This window comes from Rhinoderma darwinii, chromosome 5 (genome assembly GCF_050947455.1).
Source record: "Rhinoderma darwinii isolate aRhiDar2 chromosome 5, aRhiDar2.hap1, whole genome shotgun sequence".
NCBI lineage: Eukaryota > Metazoa > Chordata > Amphibia > Anura > Rhinodermatidae > Rhinoderma > Rhinoderma darwinii.
Window position 1 is genome coordinate 199,009,037 of NC_134691.1, and position 18,266 is coordinate 199,027,302.

An 18,266-nucleotide genomic window follows, 5' to 3' on the forward strand; every position below is an offset into this window, starting at 1 on the left:
ATACTTACCGGCCGTTGTCTTGGTGACGCGTCCCTCTTTCGGCATCCAGCCCGACCTCCATGGATGACGCGCCAGTCCATGTGACCGCTGCAGCCTGTGCTTGGCCTGTGATTGACTGCAGCCGTCACTTAGACTGAAACGTCATCCTGGGAGGCCGGACTGGAGACAGAAGCAGGGAGTTCTCGGTAAGTATGAACTTATATTTTTTTACAGGTTGCTGTATATTGTGATCGGTAGTCACTGTCCCGGGTGCAGAAACAGTTACTGCCGATCGCTTAACTCTTTCAGCACCCTGGACAGTGACTATTTACAGACGTCTCCTAGCAACGCTCCCGTCATTACGGGAGCCCCATTGACTTCCTCAGTCTGGCTGTAGACCTAGAAATACATAGGTCCAGCCAGAATGAAGAAATGTCATGGCAAAAAAGCAAGACGCATCCGCAGCACACATAACATGTGCATGACAGCTGCGGACTTCATTGCGGAATTTAGAATCCCCATTGAAGTCAATGGAGAAATTCCGCCATGAGTCCGCCACTGCTCCGCAACAGACAGAGAATGCTGCGGACACCAAATTCCGCTCCGCAGCCTATGCTCCGCAGCGGAATGTTACGCATCGTCTAAACGAACACTTCTAAATAGAAGTGGAAGTCAATGCAGAAACGGCTCCGCTGCGGATTAACGCTGCGGAGTGTCCGCAGCGGAATTTAAGTGAAATTCCACCACGTGTGAACCCAGCCTTAACATCTGGCTGAAGTATTTTAGGGGGGAAAAAAAAAAAGCCAGGAAAATTGCCTAAAAAAAACCTGAAATATGTGAAACCACCATTACGGTCTCCAGGAAATGATGGAGTACAGCCCCCTCCCCAGAGACCAGGGAGTGACAAAGAACTGCATATAAAGCCTGATCTGTGTGTATAGTGTTACAAACCTGCCTTATCAAGGCCTCCAGAAGTACATTAGAGCAGCCAATAAATCAATATTGCTCTAAACGGTCCTTTTACATGAGCCAAAATGGGCCATGAATACGACGAGACCGCTCGTTAATCAGCATTAGTTTGCTCCTTACCCAAGGAGCTATCATCAGTAATGTTTGGGGACAAACGATTGTTACTACGATCTTTCGTCCCCATACATTTCCACCATGACAGCAGCACATCTCCCTGTTTCTACAGGGAGATGTCCCGCCGACAAGCGACCATTCTATTGGCCACATAAACTAGCGGATGAGCCGATTAACGAGCATTTGCAAACAGGGAAACAGTCAGCCGATGAACAATCCCAGGGCAATTATTCGTGTGAACTCTAGTTTGCTTGATCACTGACCCATGTAATAGGGCCTATAAAGTTAAACTGTCAATGAGATGCCAAAAACAGGAAGTGTCAACGTATGATGACAGTTTTAGTGGCCTGAGTAAAAACAAAGGTTTTATGAAAAAGATTTAATAAAATATTAAATTACATTTTCTGATACATTCCCTTTAAAAAGGTAAGCGTGGTCTTTAGGTATATTGTCAGAATAAGCAGTCATGTGTGTGAGAAGTAGTGTTATTTCTGATGTACATAATTCTAGGAATTGTTTTTGTATTTCTTTTGCCAGTTTTCTGCACAGCAGGCTTCATCTGGAATTGTCCGTTTTCCCTGAACTCCGCTCCAGAATGGGCAAAGACTAGCTACTTTGATGTCTACCATACACAGCACATACAGAGAGGAAGAGGAGGTCCTGCTCCACTTTCGCACACCCCCACACAGAAGCAGCATGGAGGATATTATACAGCAGTAATCAGGAGACTTAAAGGGCTCGTGCCATCGATGGAAATGGCAATATATAAACTAAATATACATTTTAAAATCACTGAACAGGCCATACTTACTCACGAGGGCAGGTATACACACCACCTCCCAACAGAATGCAGACTAAACACAATGCTACATAGAGGGAGATTACACAGGTGCAATATACTGATAAAACACCCACTCACACGACTACTATTCATGAGGGGGGTGGCTGCTTAGTATTATCATTGCACACAAATTTAGCTTTTATAAGTGTTAGTCACATGGGTGCATCTAGTGCACCATGCTGGCTTACAGCCTACGTCATAGCCATAATATTAGACAAGGCGGGCTGCCCAGCACCTTCCAATATACGGACACACCATTCTCCTCCAGCACTAGACCCGGCTGCATCCTGAAAAGATATCCATGATACACGATAAATATCAATGATAAACATGAGGTATTGCAATATTTTGGCAAAAATACACAAGCTCGCAACCCGCATCAAGGGTCCCCATCGTACTGCTAGTTCGTACACTGCTATTACAAACAAATCACTTTCAGTGATTTGTCAGTATACATTTTAGAGTAATTTTGTAAAGTATTGTTATTAAAAAAATAATTTTGGTCGCAGAAATATGGTAATTATCTGCTTGTAATAGCACCCCCTGGTGCTCAAATGTCTATGTCTCTGCACGTCATTCTAGAGAATGCCAGATGTGCATGCACAGTAGAATACAGTTAAAGAAACAGGCTATGACTAAGGACAAACTGTGTCCGAAATGCTTCAGCGGTTTTCTTCCATTTCTCATACGTGCACATATGGTTTTTATCATATTTATTCATTAAAAGTTTTTATCTTCTATCTACTATGCGGTTGCTGGTGTTTCGCTCTATTCCAAGTATACAAGTTTGCACTTGAAACCGGCTCAGCGTACTGCTCCGTGCATTGCCTCATGCAAGCCTCTCAGTCCAAGCACCAAGGGTGAGCTAAACTACAAACTTTTTATTTTTAAAGAAACAGACATCTTAAAGAGGCTCTGTCACCACTTTATAACTGCCCTATATCCTACATAATATAATAAGCGCTTTAAGTTATGATAATTTTTAGTTTTATGCTAATTTGTCCTTAATGCCCAACTGGGCGTTTTTTTTCTATTCACCATGTGGGCGTTGTAAAGAAAAGTGTATGACTCTGACCAAAGAGGGTCATACACTTCTCTTCTGTGAAACAAGCTGGTCATCAATGCACAGCGTGATCTCGCAACCTCCCACAGGTCCTTCACCGGAGCCACGGAAGACTGAACAGACATCGCCTCCAGCCGCTGCAGATTTGGATAAATGTCCAGGCACGGCTGGAGGCGAGGTCTACTGACCCTTCCGTCGGTCCGGTGAAGGCCCTGTGGGAGGAAGTCCCGTCACAGCATGATCTCGCGAAGTACGGCTCCAATACGTCGGCACACATCTGCTCATTCATTTGAATGGGTTTGCCGATGTACTGTGCCGACGACCTGTAATTTTACGCGTCGCTGTCAAAAGACGACGCGTAAAATGACTGCCTCGTCAAAGAAGTGCAGGACACTTCTTTGGACGTAATTTGAGGCGTTTTTCATTGAATCCAATGAAGAACAGCTCCAAATTACGGCCGTCAATGACGCCTCGCAAAATGCGAGTACATGCAATTACGTCTGAAATTACGGAGCCGTTTTCTCCTGAAGACAGCTCCGTAATGTCAGACGTAATGGTCCATATCGTGTGCACATACTCTTAGAGTACACAGACTTCAAGCAGTAAGGGTAAGGGTATGTTCACACGCAGAGTCAAAAACGTCTCAGAATACGGAGCGGTTTCCAAGAGAAAACAGCTCCTGATTTTCAGACATTTTTTGTGCCACTTGCAATTTTCGCTGCGTTTTTCACGGTCGTTTTTGGAGCTTTTTTCAATAGTCTATGGAAAACTGCTCCAAAAACATCCCAAGAAGTGTCCTGCACTTCTTTCGCGGCAGTTTTTTTACACGTAAAAAACTCCGCGAAAAATGTTCCGTCGAAACAGAACGCCGTTTTCCCATTGAAATCAATGGGCAGATGTTTGGAGTCGTTCTGCTTCTGATTTTTCGGCCATTTACGGCCAGAAAAACGGCCGAAAATAGGTTGTGTGAACATACCCTTAAAGCCATTAGATAACCCCACCAGTTCGTGCTGCTCTCCTCCTTATGGACAGAGAAAGTAACTATTGTTTAGCACAAGCAGTGAAGTGCTTATCGAATGGCTTTTTTTCTCACTGCTTGTAGTCTGTATACTAATAAGGGCTCATACAGACGAGCGTATATGTAGTCCGTGTGACAGCCGTTAAAACAACGGCCGTCGCACAAGCTCAGGTACTTCAATGTGAAGGGTCCGTCAAAAAATAGGACATGTCCTATTTTACTGCATGTCACGCATCCCTCCATAGACTCTAGTCTATGAGGGATCCGTGACAATGCGCTCCGCACCTCAGACGTGAAAAACTGAAGTTTTTCATGCCCGAGGTTAACTACGCTCGTCTGAATGTAGCCTTACTGCCCATGCTGGGTTTTCTCTCTGTTTGTTTCACTAATGAGAGCAGGAGCTGCACGTCTAACAGAGCTTTACAAGAATGACACGAAGTGACATACATTTGAACACCAGGGGGTGCTATTACAAGCAGATAATTGCCATATTTCTTCAAGGAAACTTTTTTTTTTTTTAACAATACTTTACAAAGTTACTCTAAAATGTATAGAGTTTATACATTGCCATTTCTATTTATGGCACAACCCCTTTAATAGAAGCAGCAGCGCCACTGTGTGTGTAGCTCTCTGCTACATCTTCCTTTACCCTCACTCCATAGACATCTATGGGAAGCAGCGGTACGATGACAATCAATCTTCATCACTGCCTCTCTCAAGACAGATTTTACCAGGAGAATTTTTCTGTGAGATATATTACAAAGTTTGTTATGCGAGCTTGAACCATTAAAATTATGTGGGGAAAAAAAAAGTTGAAACGAAGGTTAGAACGGCACACTGACTTTTACCATGTGTTAAAAAATGTTTTGTTTTTTTTTACTTAAGTACCCTCCATTAAGCACTTTATAAAGCAATCATTAATATGGTAATTTTCTATTAATAGGCACAAACTGGTTAAAAGAATGTGCAGTCTATGTCTGAAAGGTCAACATAAGCACATGTTTTTGCCCTTTGTAAATAGATTTTGTACATTCCTACAGCTACAGTGGTTATTTTTTGCTCAAATTAGGCTTCGTTCACATCTGCATCAGGGCTCCATTCTGGCATTCCATCTGAGCTTTCCATCAGAACGAAACCCAGGCTGAAACAAACGGAAACCATATGTAGTAGACTACGGTATTGCTTCTATCAAAACGACGGAACCCTCGCACAACGGAGACAAACGGAAACCATTTGCACCAGATCCGCCACCCAAGGCTTCGTTCTGAGGGAAAGCTCAGACGGAACGCCGAAACGAAGTCTCGACGCAGATGTGAACGAAGCCTCAGTAGCATCTGAATTACTGCATGTATAGTCGGCCATGTAAAATAGCCTAAAAAAACAAAACAGCTAGTGCACCTTAGATGCGTAAACAAAAGTACCTGAAAAGTCTGAGAAAATACAGTACTGAATAAATGCCATCTGTGAAGTACAGTTTATTTGATGCATAAACCTAGCATCACGGGGCGCTACCATTGATATTGCTCAGTACATTAAAACCGATGAGAAATTGTTTAGCTAGATAATATGCAATTATAGTATCAATCTGTTTACTCAAAAGGAAACAGTTGCCATAAGAATGCTTCAACACATGCGGTTGCTTCATCCTAATTTTAGCCTATTGTATGCTAATACGCGCTTACCCTTCAAGTAATACCAGGCCTTCAATATACCAATTTAAATAAAACTGTCAACACAATATTATTTCATTGTGATCATTCATCTGCAGTTAGTCAGTAGAATGTGTGCATATATATATATATATATATATATATATATATATATCTCTAGCATAAATCTCTAGCATCTATAGCATAAACTAGGAGCAGCACCGTGTCAAAAAAAACGAAAAAAAACAAAAACAAGAAAGGCTGGTGCTGGGCTTCAAATGTGAGGAGTGACGTCTCCCCATAAGATATAGAGGGTAAAAAAAAAAAAAAGGAGCACGTAAGCAGCACTCAAAGCAAAAAATGTAACATTTATTCACCCAGCAAAAGCAACGTTTCACTTCAAATATATATATATATATATATACACACATCCTAAAAGAGAAACAACCATTTTTTATTACAGTTGGAGTGCAGATATGGTCCGGAAACTGTATACCAATACATAATGGATAACGTGTACAATGACAAGCGACTGACAAGGGCCAAATTGTGATAATTTGACAACGGGGTCATAGCCTCTCCAAAAACTGCAGGTCTATTGGGGTGTTCACACTATACAGTGGTTAGTACCTACCAAAAGTGGTCCAAGGAAGACCGACCGGTGAACGGGCAATAGTGTAATGTGTGCCCAAGGCATATTAATCTTCATAGGGGTCTAAGACCAGCCCGTCGGGTAAATCCCACAGAAGAGCTACTGTAGCACAAATTGTTGAAAAAGTTAATACTATATTTGATAGAAAGGCGTCGGAACACATAGTGCATTGCAGCTTGCTGCATATGGGGCTGTGTAGCCGCAGACCAGTCAGTCAGAGTGCCCATGCTTACCCCAGTCCACCCCCAAAAGCAACTACAATGAGAACATGAGAATTAGAACATAACCATGGAGGCATGGTAGACGGTGGCCTGGTCTGATTGATCACATTTTTTTTTTACATAATGTGGGTGGTAGGGTGCATTATGCGTCGCTTACCTGGGGAAGAGATTACACCAGGAAGCACTTTGGGAAGAAGTAAAAGCCGGCTGAGGTGGTGTGATGTTCTGGGCAATGTTCGGCTGGGAAACCTGGTGTTCATGTCGCTGTTATTTTAACAAAATACCACCTACCTAAACCTTGCTGCAGAGCAAGTACACCCCTTCATGATAACTGTATTCCCTAATGGAAGTGGCCTTTTTCAGCAGAATAATATTCCCTACCACATGGTCATGTGCCTTAAACAATTCCTAAACAAATTTTTGCAAAACGTTCAAGGTGTTGACTTGGTCTCCAAATTGGTCTCTGAAGCCGATCAAGCATCCGTAGGATGTGCAGGAAAAAAAAGTCTGATCGCAACGTATAGGACTTAAAAAGGATCTTTTTTTTTTTCTGGGTTTTGTCTACTTTGCAGCCCGTTTACGCTAGTGCAGAGCTATGATTAGTGACTTCAGCTTATCCTACAGGGTCTACTAGAGTAAAATGTAATCAAGTAACCCACCTTATTTCCTAAGATAGATCTTTCAATCCCCCCACTGCCTTTCGCCCCCCTAAGCTTTAGGCCGAGTTCCCACGTAGCGTAAACGCTGCGGAATTTCCGCAACAGAATTCTGTGCGGAAACTCCGCTGCTTTTACAGTAGCAGAATAGTGGGTAAGATTTAGTAAGTCACATGTCCACGCTACGAAAAAAAATGCAGCGTAAGCGTTAATAAATTCACCTGTGGTGCGGAATTTCATTCTGCAGCATGTCAATTTATGCTGCGTTTTCATTGATTTTCTGCTGCGGGTTTTCTCTATTGAATTCAATGGGGAGACAATACCCGCAACAGAAAGCCGTGTGTTGCGACTTTTAAGGCATATTTGCAGCGTTTACGCTGCAAAAATCGCAACGCAGGAAAAAATAAATAAATAAGCAGAATGCCCTCCTTCGTGCAGCCTGGCCTCCCAGGAAGACGTATCCCATGGGACCGCTGCAGCCAGTCACATGGCCTAAAACGTCATCCAAGCAGGCTGGAGCGGACGTCAGAGGAGGGAGGGGGTAAGTATGTGCGCTTAATTACGCAGCAGAATTTCCGTGCTGAAAAAAAAAACCAAAAACCCCACAATGTGGTGCGATTTTTCGTACAGAAAGTCCTGCAGGTTTCAGGTCAGACACGCTTTATTTTTTAGGCAGTGTATCCGTCCCGTAGGAACCTGACCTTAGGTTACAACAATGCATGTTCAGTGGTTCCGCCTATCCTTGCTGAAGAAGAAAGTCAGAACTCCATACATTGATTTCCTGGTAGCCTTGTTCAGTTTCACCTCTATTTATAAGCACGCTCTCACCACAATACTGAAAGTCTCAGGTGCTAGACAGTTTTTTTTCCCCCCACAATATGAACAATTGTCTGCATTGCCCTTACCACCCATTGACTTATACATTTCTCAGACGATACAAATGAAAGAAAATGTTTGAGGCATAAACAGTAAGTGTCATGGGCAATGGTTGGAACGGATCAGTCAAAAAGAAAAAAAAAAAACATAAAAAAACCTATGGCCCGCTTCAGATACAGATTTTAAGACCATAACGAAACATCTACTTTATTTTCGTCCCGCCTTCTGGTGATGAAATTCTGTCGCTCACATTGAACACATGAAATGTACATCCTGCAGCAGCTGTTCACTATGGACCCAGGACTGCAGGACTAGAGTGCTAAATTGTTCCTACTTTCCATTAGAAACTTGCAGCTGCCCAATAACCAATCATTCTTTCATACCCGGCTATAAAACTGTGCGGAGGATGTGGTCTTTATATTCAGTGTTTGGCTGCTATGGTAACCATAGTCTTGGCTCATATCCAGCCCTATACAGGACACTACGACCTGGACAGGAGTCGCATTGAATTTCGTAAAAATCACTGCCTGTTTATTTTGTCTCCTATTTTTTCCGAACGGTTTCACAAATTGCTGAAATACAGGATTTTAGAATTCACCTGACAACGTCATGAGTAACTATTACGAACAGAGATACAAATCTATTCATTGGACTATGCAATGCCCTCCTTTTTCAGTGGTCTTTGTTTTCCATATCATGTTATCTAAAAGTATCGAGACTAGATTAAAAACTAGAACGCAAAATCACCCAGCCATCCCGAAGCGGTTCCTGCAGCTGTTCAGATACACAGGGAATAAATGCAGATCTGTGTACAGCAATGTATAATGGCATTAAAGACAGACATTTCTAACAACCATTTTATTTAGTGCTGAAAAAAATGATACATTCCCTCTGACCATCAAAAGGATCTAAAAAACACATTGCCAAAGAGAAATTCAATAAAAGGTCCAGCTTCGACGAGGGGAGGTAAGAAAATAGTTAAGGTACAAATATAGGTCAGCAGACCACCAAGCAGTACCTTTCAATCTTAGAATTTCTATTTGCCTAATTTGTAGACCTGAGGCTTCTTTCACACTGGCGTTATCAGTTCACCTCCGTCAGAGGAAAAGAGATTCGTTACATTAAATTGAAAGCAACGGTTCCGTTACAATTACCATTGATTTCAATGGTAAGTATTTTGTTTCAGTTGCTTTCCGTTTGTCTCCGTTCGCTGGGTTTCTGTTTTTCTGAACTGAAACAAAAGTTCTGCAGACTGCAGTTTTGTTTCCGGAAACCTAGCGAACGGACACAAACGGAAAGCAACGGATACAAAAGACTTACCATTGAAATCAATGGTAATTCTAACAGAACCGTTGCTTTCCGTTTAATGTATCGATCCTCTCTTCCTCTGATGGTAGAGAGGTAAACTGATAACAGTAGTGTGAACTTCGCCTCACGCATTTCAGACATGACATGGGTATTTAATACCACATGAAACACCAATGAGCTCAAAATGACCACCGTACTGTCAGCTATGTACAAGCCAGAATATTTCGCTGTTACTTATCAGCTGTAATACTGCCCTTAAGCATAGAGAAATATGTCACTCACATTGGCAGACCAAAACCTTCAGTAACCCAGTAAGTGCAGAGGACATATGGTTCTTTAAATCCGATAGAAAAAGTCACATCTGTTCTGTGTACTATTCCCAGAGAGCAAGATTTTTTTCCTCCATCTCCCTTCACTTTTATACAACCGTGACAGAGGCTTGACAGGCTCTGCCAAAATATCGCATGAGGAATGGTAGCATTTTTATTTTTTAAATGACACTACTACTCATTTCTTTCCTTCAGCGAATATTAAGCACTGTGACAGTGTTTCCCTCTAGGACACGAAGAAAATCAGCTTTTGTCAGCTTAACGTTTCAATATAATAGTATATTACTGTAACACAAGGAAACGAACAGCAAAAGGGAGAATATTTCTAGTGATTAAAATAAATAAAAAAGTACCTATAATGCGTTAACCCACCAAAAACAGTATTTGACTGGTGGGGCTCCCACCATTGGCACTCCTCACCGATCCAGAGAACGGGGGTCCCAAATTCACGGTATGGCAGGTCACACATGCGCGCTGCCGCTCAATTTATTCCTTATGAGGCTGCCAGGATAGGAGAGTACAGCGCACGCGAGACATGCCATTCCGTTCATATGGGATCTTGAGATCCTCGTTCTCTGGATCGGCGGTAACCCCCGCAATCAAACACTTCTCTTCTATCCTGTGGGATTACCCCTCTAAAGTAGATATGTAAAATATAATATTATATATATATATATATATATATATATATATATATATTTCTCTTCTAGGTGTTTGGATCAACCATTTTAGATTGATAACAAATCTAAGAAAAAAATAACTGCAAAATATGTGACTTCCATTATGAGTTTCTTGAAGTCCATCTGTATGTCTAAGGCAAAATGGCTGCTCACAATTTTTTGGTGGTTTTGCTTTTGCCCCTACCCAGCCCCACTAGAATACATAAGTTTAGGAACTTCCTCTATATACTAACAGTTGACTGGTTGCCATGCGACCTCACATTCTCTGCTGTAAAAACAATATGATTGGTCAAAGTCCTCACTAAAGCTCCAGTCTTTGAACTCATTTAGACATGCAAACCCATTAGATTCATTCATTCGAAAATTTAAATTTCCTCAACAGGACAATAATAATGTATCATTAATTGAATCCGCTCATGACAATATATTCCAATGTAGCTTTAAATGTAATGCATAAAAAAAAAATGGGTAAAGATGCTCTTTATCAATATAAAATACAATATATGGCTAACGGTATGTGGACACCTGCCAATCACACCTACATGAGCTTGTTGGACATCCCGTCCCAAAACCATGGGCAATAATATGAAGTTGAGCCCCTTTTTGCACCAAAACCAGCCTCCACTCTTCTAGGTAGGCTTTCAACAAGATTTCAAAGTGTGTGTCTGTGGGAATTTGTGCCCATGCAGCCAAAAGATAATTTGTGAGGTCAGACACTGATGTTGGATAAGATGTCCTGGCTCGCAGTTAGCATTTCAATTAATTCCAAAAGGTATTTTATGAGTTTAAAGAGGCTCTGTCACCACATTATAAGTGGCCTATCTCCTACATAAAGGAGATGGGCGCTGTAATGTAGGTGACAGTAATGCTTTTTATTTAAAAAAACGATCTATTTTTACCACTTTATTAGCGATTTTAGATTTATGCTAATGAGTGTCTTAATGCCCAAGTGGGCGCATTTTTACTTTAGACCAAGTGGGCGTTGTACATGGGAGTGTATGACGCTGACCAATCAGCATCATGCACTCATCTCCATTCATTTACTCAGCGCATAGGGATCCTGCTAGATCCTTATGTGTTGTCTTATACTAACACATTAACAATACTGAAGTGTTTAGACAGTGAATAGACATTCCCCAGGATGTCTATTCACAATCTCTGCACTTCCTTACTGTTTCTATGGTAGTTACAGCAGAGGAAGCGTGATCTCGTTGTAACCTGTCAGTTACAGCGAGATCTCGCGAGATCACGCTTCCTCTGCTGTAACTACCACAGAGTAACGAAGTGCAGAGATTGTGAATAGACATCCCATGGAATGTCTATTCACTGTCTAAACACTTCAGTATTGTTAATGTGTTAGTATAAGACAGCACATAAGGATCTAGCAGGATCCCTATGCGCTGCCTAAATGAATGGAGAAGAGTGCACGATGCTGATTGGTCAGCGTCATACACTCCCCTGTACAACGCCCACTTGGTCTAAAGTAAAAATATGCCCACTTGGGCATTAAGCAACTCATTAGCATAAATCTAAAAATCGCTAATAAAGTGGTAAAGATAGTTTTTTTTAAATAAAAAGAATTACTGTGACCTACATTATAGCGCCCATCTCCTTATATAGGAGATAGGGCACTTATAATGTGGTGACAGAGCCTCTTTAAAGTCAGGGCTCTGTGAAGGCCACCAGAGTCCCTCCACACCAAACTCGTCAAACCAGGTCTTTATGGATCTTGCTTTGTGCACAGTAGCTGGGACAGGAAAGAACCATCCCCAAACTGTTGCCACAAAGTTGGAAGAATACAATGGTCTACGATGTCTTTATATGCTGTAGAATTCACATTACCCTTCACTGTAAATAAGTGGCCTAGCCCAAACAATGAAAAAAAGCCCTAGACCATTATCTTTCTGCCACCAAATTTTACAGTAGGCATTATGCATTCTGGTATGTAGTGTTCTCCTGGCATCTGCCAAACCCAGGTTCAACCACCAGACTGTCAGATCGTGAAACATGATTAATTAGTACAGAGAACACGTTTCCACTGCTCTAGAGTCCATGTTGGCATGCTTTACACTATTCGAGCTGACACTCGGCATTGCCCTTACTGATCTAGGGCTTGTGTGCAGCTGCTCAGCTATGGAAACCTATTTCATGAATCCCCCAGGCAAACAGTTCTTGGGCTGGTGTTACTTCCAGAGGCAGTTTAGAGCTCTGTAGTGAGTGATGCAACATAGGAAAGGCGATGTATATGCGACACATGCTTCAGCACTTGGTGGCCCTGCTCCCTGCATTTGTGTGGTCTATCGCTTTGTGGCTAAGCTTGAGTTACTCCTAGACACTTCCACTTTACAATAGTAGCACTTACAGTTGAAATTGAGAAATTTCATGAACTGACTTGTTCCAAAAGGTGGCATCCTTAGATAGTGCCACATTTAAAAAAGTCACTGAGCTATTCGATAGGACTCATACTACTACTAATGTTCATCTATGGAGATTGCGTGGCTGTGTGCTTGATTTTATGCACCTGTTTGCAATGGGAATATTTAAGAGGGTTGTTCACATATTTTTGGCAATATAATATATAAACATCTAAAAGAGCAAGGAAGAAAAAAAAAAAAGTCATCTGTCAGTTGAAAAGAAAATTATTGTGTGATTTTGATGAAAATAATCATACTAATCACCACGATAAGTTATACAATGCAAGAAAACTCAGCTGCTACCTACCTAAACGGAGAAGCCTTCATTGGGTTGCTAGCTGAAGATGGAAAAAATATATATAAAAGCTGTTACTTTTCATAAATAGTACATCATTATTGTGAAGAACTTTAGCAAAATAACGACTGAACACAATTAAAAGGTTTTTCTTTAAATTTACAGTGCGTGTTGAGTCTACTCAATTTGTCTCCACCGGTGTGTCAGTACATGCAGCTTTGTTTGGTATGTCAGCTTAGCTGCTGTGCCTCGATAAACACGGAAGGGGATGTGGCAAGTGTAACACATACAGTACTGTGCAAAAGTTTTAGGCAGTTGTGGAAAAATGCTGCAAGGTAAGAATTCTTTCAAAAATAGAAGTGTCAATAGTTTTGTTTTCCTATTAATTAACAAAATGCAAAGTGAATGAACAGAAGAGAAATACAAAATCAAATCAATATTTGGTGTGACCACCCTTTGCATTCAAAACAGCATCAATTCTTCAAGGTACACTTGCACACAGTTTTTGAAGGAACTTGGCTGGAAGGTTGTTCCAAACATCTTGGAGAACGAACCACAGATCTTCTGTGGATGTAGGCTTCCTCAAATCCTGTCTCTTCATGTAATCCCAGACACACACTATGTTGAGATCAGGGCTCTGTGCGGGCCATATCATCACTTCCAGGACTCATTCTTCTTTACACTGAAGATAGTTCTTGATGACATTGGATGTATGTTTGGGGTTGTTGTCCTGCTGCAGAATAAATATCTGCCTGTATTTCTTAGCATTGAAGACACCGTTAATCCTCACCAAATCCTTAACACCATTTGCTGAAATGGAGCCCAAACTTGCAAGGAACCTCTACCATGCTTTACTGTTGCCTGCAGACACTCATTATTGTACCGCTCTACAGCACTTCGGTGAACAAACTGCCTTCTGTTAGAACCAAATCTAACATTTTTGGACTCATCAGTCATGCCATTTTACTGCACCCCAGTTCCTATGTTTTCGTGCATAGTGGAGTCGCTTAGCCTTGTTTCCATGTCGAAGGTATGGCTTTTTGGCCACAATTCTTCCATGAAGACCCTTTCTGGTTAAACTTCTCTGAACAGTAGATGGGTGTATCGGTGTCCCACTGATTTCTGCAAGCTCTGAGCTGATGGAACTGCAAGACATCGTTTGATTTCGAGGGAAGTAAACATGATGCGTCTCATCTGCTGAACAAAGTTTCCTTGGCCGACCACAACTACGGTCCTCAACATTGCCCGTTTAGTTGTGCTTCTTCAAAATAGCTTGAACAGCACATTTTGAAACCCCAGTCTGCTTTGAAATATTTGCCTTGCAGAGACCTTGCTGATGCAGTATAACTACCTAGGTTCTTTATGCTGTGCTCAGTCTTGCCATGGTGGACCTGACATGAAATGGTCTTCCACAACCTCACCTTTGCAATAGAGTTTGGCTGTTCCTCACCCAGTTTTAAGCCTCCTACACAGCTGTTCCTGTTACAGATACAGCATTTTTACACAGCTGCCTAAAACTTTTACAAACTACTGCACTTTGTGCTAAAAAGATTCTGCGGTTTTCTTTCTTTCTGTATTATTTTGTATAAAAACAAACTATCAAATTTATATAAAAAAACAAAAAACAAAAACAAACACCTTTATAGTTTGACTGTCTTCTTGATGGATATCGTTTGCTAGGACGCCTTTCAAATGTACTAGTTCTTCTTAACCTTCCAGCATGAGTTGCCTGGTACTCTGTCCGACCACTTGAAAAAAAAAATATATAACTTTTATAGTGTTTGTTTAAAATGATAAAAAAAACTAGATCATTAATTTATTGATAAGATGTTAGGATCTAAATATTATTCAATTATTACAGCAGTATTATTTACCAGTAGATTAGACATCTCTATTTTATCAAAGAATTGCTCTACCTACTACATCCTTCACCAATTATTGAGAAATATATATATTTGGCAAACATATAGTTATTATAAAAAAAATAATAAGATTTAAAGTTCTTGATATAAAAACTACTTTTACCATAAAAGTTTGTTCTGTGGCAATCTAGCTACTGGAGTCGGGAAATGAACAGGAACACTCTTAATTATTACAATGACGGCTAAAAGTGAACAGCCAATTCTTTGTTGATGATTGGCTAAGTGCATGGCTTATATCAATAGAGAGCTCGGATAACGGGATAGTGAGTATAATAAGTTATGCACCTTGTGATCCTCCCAAGACCAGGACAGATCTTCTGTAGTGTAATTAAACAATTGCCGTATTTTTCGGACTATAAGACGCACCCAGGTTTTAGACAACAGAAAATAGGAAAACATTTCATATTTTACTACTTTTACAAGAAAAAACTATTTGTTAAAAAAAAATGTTGTTCTGTTTCACCAAATTCTGAGATCCATAACGTTTATATTTTTGCATCAATAGAGCGGTGTGAGGGCTTAATTTTTATGGGACAAGCCGTACTGTTATTGGCACCATTGTTTGGTACATTATTATTATTATTTGATCACTTACGCAAGTTAAATAATGGTATATTGTAATAGTTCGGACTTTTACAGATGAAGTGATATCAATTTATTTTATTTTCTTAAATTGTGCTTAGGGGGAAAATGGGAAACGTTTTTTTTTTCTTCTAACTTTTAATATTTTTTATACACTCCTGAAAATGTATCTAACTTTTTTTTTTGTGTTACACATTTTATTATTTCCCCTAGGGGACAAATGTATTGAAGTATATTGCCATTTTTACAGGGTTCCGCTAAGCCCTTCCGGAGGCATGGCTTCGCATAGGCAGACAGAAGGCAGGTCCGGGGGACTTCATTAGGCCCCGGGGCTGCCATGACAACCATCGGCGCCCCCCCCAATCGCGTTGCAGCGGGGGTGTTGGGCTGTCGGAGGTGGCTGCCCCCACGGATTTTCACATGAAGTCATTTATTTCAGATCCACAGGATATGTCAAATATCAGATAGATGAGGGTCCCAACACTGGGATTCACACCTATCTCTAGAACGGGGCCCCCTAAACCCTGTTCTAGCTTTTCGTGCTCTCCTGGACATTTAATTATTACATCGTCGAGTTACCGAAAAAGCGTATCTCACTGAACTACGCTGTTTCCGTAACTCCCACAGTAGTGAATGGCAGAATCAGAAGCGGCGTACAGAAGTGACCAGGAGAGCACACGAGATAGGTGGGACCCACATCTATCTGACATTAAGGACATATCCTGTTGATAGGTCATAAACGTCCTTCATGGTATAACCCCTATAAACGCCGCGGTCGCTATTGACCGCAGCATTTAACTAGTTAAACGGCCAGGAACAGCACGATCGCTGTTCCTGGTCGTTAGCGTGTAAAACACAGCTGACACCTGCAGTGTTTCGAGCAAGCTCAGCGCATTAGCCCGCTCCAAACATCACCCCCCTTCTCCATGACGTGCCAGCACGTCATGGGTCGGGAAGGGGTTAATTAGGGAAGTGGTTAGGGAGTCTGGCGCAGCCGGGTCCGTTGACTACAAGAAGCAGGGAGTTTTTAGCAAGGTTTATTCTTGCTAAAAATGGAGTCTTATAATCCGAAAAATCCAGTAAGCTCTGGACAAGCAGAGCTATTACAAACCATGAGGAATTCAAGCACAAAAATTAACTAAAACAAAAATGTGTATATTATGTAATGAATAATGTTTCTTGCCGGAACTGAAAACTTTCTATAAGAATATAAATTAAACTGTACTTCTAATAATTTAAACCATTTCTCTAAAGAGAAAACAAGGAGCAGTTATATATGCTCTCTAACCAGTATAATGCAAATACCATGAAGATGTACCATGAAGACTTTAATTTGTTCACTTTTCTAATATTCCCACAGAATACTTTACCTGAATCTAAATCTTGATCCCAATCTAATAAATTCAGATCGAGCTGGTTTAGGATTTGCGGAGGTTCTAAGCCGGAAAAATGCGTGATGCTCCACTGCACATTTCCACAAATGTTTACAGGCTTTAGAGTTATCCAAGCGGAAAAGAAACGTATGCTCTTGTTCTCTACCCTGCAGTAAAAAAAAAAAAAAAAAGTGACGTTGCATGACATTATGCCAATAGCCTACACTTAATACATACAAACACTGTACTAAACCCACCTGCTCATCTTCATTTACAACAATAAGGGTTAACTTGCTTTTCTTAAAGTCCATTTTGGTGATTTTAGGCCTAATAAAATAGACAAACTATTATATACAACAGATACCAATGTTTTAATAAAAATAATACTTCTCAAAACCAAAAATAGTGAAGTAATTCGAATTTTTATGAACAGTGAGTTTTAATGTATCTATGAACGGTTTATGCCATATGCCAAGTAGAACGATCATATAGCACAAACATTTTTAGTGTACCCTAAATTTATTAGACAACTTTCCATATATCAATAGTAAAAGTGAAGATAAAAAAACCTTTGTATTATATCTTGTTACAGAAAATTCCTCTCTTTCTCCATTTAGCATACGGCTTTCCTTCACCCACCTGCCTCCTTAAGTGTTCAATCATTCAGAATTCACTCATAGAATTCATGGAGTAGAGAGTAGACTAATTCACTGCTTCACGGAGAGTTCAAGTTACAGTTGTCGAAAGAAAACTAAGGCGAGGGGAGTGGGAGGAAGAAGCCTAAGCAGGGGACTAGCTGATAAGTCTCCCATACACAACTGCCCCACTTACTCAATCTCCTACACATGTAAACTCAGAATCAGCAGCATGGAAGAGATTATACAGCAGTAAGGAGCAGTGTAGCTGTGAATCCAGCACGAAGGTGAGACAGTCAAACACTCACTAGAAGCTGTCTGTGTGTCTCTCTTACTCTGTTGGTGCCCCATCCTGTTCCACTCCCCTCTCCATAAACTTCTATGGGTAGCAGTAGCCATATTTCTCAGTGAAGTAGGGAATGGTCACCACTCTGATCTACAGATTCTATGAGTCAACTCCGAGCGAGTGAACATTAAAAGTGGGGTGTGGGGGGGGGGGGGATATGAGAAGTTGAGAAAGAGGTATTTTTCTGAAATAAGATATAGTACAAAGTTTTTCATCCTCGCTTGTAGTATTGATTTATGAAATGTGGTTTAATAAATTTAAATTAAATTTGTAATATACATGTACACTATTTTTTTTAATTCTATTTTAATTGAATTGACGTAGAAAGACGTAAACGTGTTGGA

At 40.8% G+C, this 18,266-nt stretch overlaps 1 protein-coding gene across 4 annotated transcripts in view; it reads right to left on the reverse strand.

Moving 5' to 3' along the window:
• The window catches only part of EPB41L4B (erythrocyte membrane protein band 4.1 like 4B), a 592,948-nt gene that overhangs the window by 393,155 nt on the left and 181,527 nt on the right, over nucleotides 1-18,266 (reverse strand). For all 4 annotated transcript variants that reach the window (XM_075826848.1, XM_075826847.1, XM_075826846.1 and 1 more), the window contains exons 10-13: nucleotides 17,199-17,268; nucleotides 16,939-17,108; nucleotides 14,703-14,812; nucleotides 13,077-13,107 (exon numbers count right to left, since the gene is read on the reverse strand). In XM_075826848.1, coding sequence (XP_075682963.1) covers nucleotides 13,077-13,107; nucleotides 14,703-14,812; nucleotides 16,939-17,108; nucleotides 17,199-17,268 — 381 coding nt within the window. The remainder of the gene's footprint in view (nucleotides 1-13,076; nucleotides 13,108-14,702; nucleotides 14,813-16,938; nucleotides 17,109-17,198; nucleotides 17,269-18,266) is intronic.